General features: G+C 40.2%; 1 protein-coding gene across 4 annotated transcripts in view; it reads left to right on the plus strand.

Annotated features, from left to right (window-relative positions):
- The window catches only part of VLDLR (very low density lipoprotein receptor), a 29060-nt gene extending 27785 nt beyond the window's left edge, over window positions 1-1275 (plus strand). For all 4 annotated transcript variants that reach the window (XM_070590095.1, XM_070590096.1, XM_070590098.1 and 1 more), the window contains one exon: window positions 622-1275. In XM_070590095.1, the coding sequence (XP_070446196.1) occupies window positions 622-657 (36 nt within the window). In that variant the 3' untranslated portion in view covers window positions 658-1275. The remainder of the gene's footprint in view (window positions 1-621) is intronic.
- Window positions 1276-6011: the final 4736 nt, after the last annotated feature.

Below are 6011 nucleotides of genomic sequence, written 5' to 3' on the forward strand. Positions count from 1 at the left end.
ACAACATGTACATGTTAACGGGAACTAAGTAGCTCCTTTTTGAACTATTAAATCCATTGCCTACTGGATACTTAAAAGTAAATTAGCATATCATATATAGGGGAGTTGGCTTAAAGTCAGTATATTGACCAAGATACGTTTAGTCAAAATTACCAAATGCTTGAAAGTGGCCTATCCTGCTTAGTATAGCTAGCTTTTCTTTCAGCAGTAGAGTCAGTTATTTATTCTTCAGTTGAAACCCAAATGGAGTATTTGGCCTTCACTTAGGGAACAGGGTGAACAAGACAAGTGCTCAGTACTCCCTCTCAAGCTCTCTCAGACAAAGAATGGTGACCAATTCATGGCACACATGTCTTTCCACATTTTTCTCCCAGACTTAGGATCACTAAATAGAACAGGCAGAATCAGTCATACTGTTTTCTCTCTCTACCAGGTAGATACAGCTGAATTCAAGTTAAAATGCATTAGTGATAACAACTCAATGCTGTTTTGCATTGGACTTCCATTCTGTGCACCTTTGGTCTCTGAATGACCACCTCAAAAGCAAGGTCCATCTTAGAGACTGGAGTTGGTACCCATGAGTGACCACCAAGCTCATTCCCCACTTTTTCTTTTCCACAGATATCAGTTGTAAGCACAGACGATGATCTAGCTTGACTTCTGAGACAAGGCTTGACCTTTGAGGTCTAAACCAATAACACCCCACTTCGGAACGGTAACCGAGCCAGCAGCTGAAGTCTCTTTCTTCCTCCAGCCTGGAAGAAATGTCAAGATATCTTTGCGTGGATCAAGCTTGTATACTTGACTGTTTTTATATTACTTTTGTAAATATTCCTGTCCACATTCTACTTCAGCTTTGGATGTGGTTACCAAGTATCTGTAACCCTTGAATTTCTAGACAGTATTGCCACCTCTGGCCAAATATGCACTTTCCCTAGAAAGCCATATTCCAGCAACGAAACTTGTGCTGTAGTGTATACCACCTGTACATACATTGTATAGGCCATCTGTAAATATCCCAGAGAACAATCACTATTCTTAAGCACTTTGAAAATATTTCTATGTAAATTATTGTAAACTTTTTCAATGGTTGGGACAATGGCAATAGGATAAAACGGGTTACTAAGATGAAATTGCCAAAAAATTTGTAAACTAATTTTGTACGTATGAATGAAATCTTTGACCTCAATGGAGGTTTGCAAAGACTGAGTGTTCAAACTACTGTACATTTTTTTTTCAAGTGCTAAAAAAATTAAACCAAGCAGCTTAACCATGGTTTGTGCCTATTCCTCTAGGATAGACTTTTATAAACAGCCTGAGTAGTATCAAGTGTTCTACTAACAACGTATATGAGCTATAGATCTTGATGTTGTATAACTAAGCCTATCATTTGGCCAGTTTCTCTTACAAACAAGTACTAAAAGAACAAGGTACCCCTTAATATTTGCTTCCCCCAAATAAATCTTATTTTGTAAAAGAAGCTAGCTTAGCCTGTCCCAAGAATTCCTCTTGCTAAGAGGAAAGTTCCTCTTCTCATTAATTTGTTTCCTGATCTGGAAACATATGCTAAGGTTTCTATTAATTCTTCTTCACACTGAAGTCTCTGTTTTGCATGTTCTATCATTATATACAGTTCAAGGAGAGGTTCTTTCTAAGGCATGGGAAAGGACTTTCTTCTCTTACAAGTCTAGACAGTCTACTGTAAAGAGAGTGAGGGAGGTGATAGTAGTGGCACTCTTGAACAGTCTACAGTTGTGGTTCTCAGTGGGGTTAGGGTTAGTATCTGCATCACCTGGGAGCTTGTTAAAAATGCAAATTCTCAGGCTCTGTGCCAGACCTGCTGAATCAGAAACTCTGGAGGTGGAGTCTAGGAATGTATTTTCACAAGCCCTTCAGGTGATTCGGATGTAAACTAAAGTTTGGAAACCACTATTCCAGTGTGACTTCATGGAGAATCTGATATCTCCTGATTTTTCAGCCTGGCTGGCATAGGATGGATTCCTTCTAAGGACAATTTCTGAAACATTAAGGAATTTGGGTAAGAGAAAAGGTACCATGGGGCTTTAGTAAGTTTTCCATCAGATTGGCCAATACTTCTTTTCTCTAAAGTCTCAGGATGCCAGCAAACAAAGGAACATATAAGGCTTGAAGCCCTGGGAAGATGCTTTAAGTCCAAAGTAAGGTAGGGAGTCCACTGCTAAACGTGCAACATTTCCTCGGGATTAAACGACCAATATGGTAGCAAAAGATGAAGAGAAGATGTTTTGAGTAGCTAAATGGATCAGTGGATATCTCATATTCCACTTGCACACGGACTATAAATAAGGCAGTCAACATCTTCCTTGTGGCTTAGGCAAAGAGATCAATAATCCTAGATGAAGAAGTCACTTCTGTCATTTTGATTATAAATACCTTCTTGTGAGTTGGGTCAAATGGATGAAAGTGAAAAGACAGGCATAGGCACTTTTTGTGGGACATGTGGAGGTCAAGTATATAGAAGGACAAGGTTGTAGTCACGAAGGTAGGACTCTGCTGTCCACCTGTTGCTTCCTCTTCAGATAGTCGTTACACTAAACAGGATGTGGCCTGCTGACATGGGGTGTCCGAAGTGCCTGTGTGATAAGTAGGTTAGCATTCATTGTATCTAAACTCTGAAGGCCATTTGGTTGACTGGTACTTTGACCCTGGTGTGGTACAAAACCCTCTGATTTATTTTTTCAATTAAGCAATATACAATTTCCTCCTAGGAAGCTTAAAGATAACAGTGTTTCCCCATTACAGGGATTATACTTGTTAGTGTTAGTCAACTAAAATGTCCAAAGTCACAGTTTTTAAGAACAAAATCAAGCATGATTCTCCATTTTTCCTTGGATTCCAGTCCCTAGTGTGTTCCTTCACGTTCTGGGTCCCAGTTTCCAACTTTTAGAGAGTCTAAAGCATCTCATTCTTTTACCTTGTCCTCCCCAGTAAGTAGCCACGGACAGAAACTCTAACTTAAGAGGTACAAACTCACTTGAAGAGAGAAAGTAACTAGGTATTTCTACTGAAATCAGAATGGTTATATGGCTAGTCAATTCAGCTTGCAGTAATAGTTCATGAGGGACTAGAGCCTCGGGCTTCAGTACCCAAACGAGAACTTTAAGAATCCCGTGTGAAACATGTTGCCATAAGGTTGCTGTGCCTCTAGAGTTTAACGTAGGAGAGGAGAATTAATGAAGAGGTGAAATATGAAGTTTAACAAACACTAAAGGATGATGTTTGGAGTTAAATGAGCCTGTCATACAAAGTGACCGAAAGTGGGTTCTCCAGAGACTTTAGGAATTGAGACAAAGAATTGATGATAGATGAATAAAAGGATTTGTGGCCCTTGGTAGAGAAATCCAGCCAAGTCACTGAGTCCAAATTTGTAAGTGGCCTTTGCAAGCTATTTGGCAAGAAATAGTCCAGTTGTTCAACCAGCTCCCTTAAAACATTCCTACTGCTATTTTAAAGCCTTGGTATCATTTCCAAGCCTATGGTGTTCTTTTCTTCATGAACACAAGGGGAAAAAATTGAGGCTTCAACTTTGGCCCTTGTTTCTGTTCCTTACATCTTAGGAAGTCAGATAGCCCTTCTCAAAACATAGACAGGCTTTAAGTAGCAAAACTATAGGGTATTTAAAGGACTCTCTCTTCAGTTAAGAACACTGAGAAATGGAAGACCTCACTAAGAAAAACTTTACCTATCTTCACCCCAACCAAAAGATCCTAGTGGAGGGTACCTCCTGTATCATGTTGTCTAACTGGAGTAATTTCCCAGAATTCTTAGCTAGTGAAGCAGTTTCTTGTTTTGAACTCAAATGGGACCTAGAATGCTTGCTTTTAATGGCGAGGAAACTCACAAAAAGCATAGACACTTTTGCTATGATGACTTAGGTCCAAGAATGAAGATGGCAGTTCTGCTCATCTTGATCCCTGAATTGAACTGAAAGCAGTTTCATAATCAAGTGTTCAGCTTGTCTCTTTGGGACGATTGAGAATTGTATGTCCATGTCATCATGGACCTAAACTGTGGAAGTTCAGGAATACTTAAAAGTAGAAAATGTCTTCAAAGTTATCTTGTTTCCAAAAACAAGGGGGAGTGAATTTGAAGATTAAACAATGGCATTTTTGGACTTAGTTCTCTCAAAGCAAGCGTGGAAGATTTCAGATCCAAATCCAGCTCAAAATAGCTTCCTGTGAAGGGTAATCAGCCTTCTTTGTACCTCATACCTCATTCCTGTCTGCCTTCACATGTGAAAAGCTATGTGCGAGTTAGCAGTAGGTCCGGCGTGTGAAATTTGAGGATGCATACGTAAGGTACTAAGAAACAGATCACAGTAGTGTCTCATCTCTGTATGCGTCCCCTGAATCTGTTTAGCGGTTTTGAGCCTGGCTCATCTGAGAAACAGGAACAAAGTGGCACCATTGACAGCCCCCTTGTAAATCTCCTTCCATCCATGGACACTGAGGCAAGAGCAAGACAGGCTGAGGGTGGGGGTGAGGGCTCTGCAGGTGACCCCATGGTATCTCAAAAGCAGTTTCCTTCTTCACTGTGCTGATGGGAAAAGTCTTATTAACAGCACAGACTTCTGTGTCAGTCTCACCTGTGGTACCTTGGGCAAGTTACTAATCCCCTCTGTAAATGGAGATGACAGAGACTAGCTCGCCGTGACATGGTAAGGATTAAGCGAGAATGCACACAAAGAGGTCAGCACAGCATCTGGCATTTAGTAGGTGCAAGGCAAATGTCACTGCTAAATATCCCTCAGTGATAGCGTCTGTATTTATTGTGGCACAGTCTAGAAACTGGCAAGTGACCTTACCAGTGAGAATTACAGGCAACTTGACTCATTATTGACTGTAATGTACATTAGACCTTGTCCCAAGCATTTTCCACTATACCTGTCTGATGAGATCTAAGCCTGAAATTCAGGTAGTGATATCACCTTTAGATAGTTAAAAAGGCTTAAAGGATTACATGGTTTAAACCCTAGAAACAGCTGGTACATTTCTGCCTCAACCTTTTGACTTTACTGCCTGGGACACAGAAACAAATATCGGGGGGCCTGCAGTCTTTGGATGGCAGCTAAAGCACTTTGAATCTTCCCTTAACTTCTTACCATATGCTTAATAACATGCTAAATAAATGCTCTCATGTATTTTATTTGATCTTCACAACAAGCTGAATAGGTAAGTATTATCTCCATTTCATAGATGTGAAAACTGAGGCTATAAATAATGGATGATCTCTGTGCTTACCGCCATCTCTTCTCAGAAAAAGGCAGAGCTGTGTCAAGGTTAAGTTGGATGTCACATTTGTGTTTGCTGATTCCCATTTACTACTAACCTTACGATCCTCACCAGTTCCCCAGGTATCTCGGGTGCCTATAACGGCTGGCTTCCAATATGGCAGCATACTGGGAGTGTAATGTTAGCACTACATCAGGTCAGCACTGAATAACTTTGCTAGTTACGTGTTGTATCTACAAGATGCTGGAAGGTCCAGAATTATTTTCCTTGGCCATCTATGTGAAGCAGAAGTAGATTACTGGATTGCAAAGTAGAAGATGAAGATTCCTTAAAGGAATTTATAAACAAGCAACCTCATTTCTGTGTATAAAGATAATTGAGGAAAACAAGCTGTAACACAGCAAATCTTACATTTTATGGCTCTCTTAAGGAGAAACTTGCCCAAGAAGACAGAAAGAACTGTGACTTGTGTCAACTGAATGATGATGCTGTAACTCCAGGACTGGATCTTAGGTATTCTGGAATCTACCCCTGAGACCTGAGTATTTCTCAATTTATACACATGCAGAGGGGGAAAAGAATTCTTTGAACAAAATCGCTGGCTTTGACAAAACTATCTTGCCTTTTTAAAGTGTCTTTAAGAGCATGTAATGCCTCAGGAGTCTGGAGTGTACAACCAAATTATCATGCTCAGGATCTTCAGAATTCTAGAGGCACCTGTTGGAACACATCCAGTCCTGC

Source organism: Equus przewalskii, chromosome 22, assembly GCF_037783145.1.
Source record: "Equus przewalskii isolate Varuska chromosome 22, EquPr2, whole genome shotgun sequence".
NCBI classification, from domain to species: domain Eukaryota; kingdom Metazoa; phylum Chordata; class Mammalia; order Perissodactyla; family Equidae; genus Equus; species Equus przewalskii.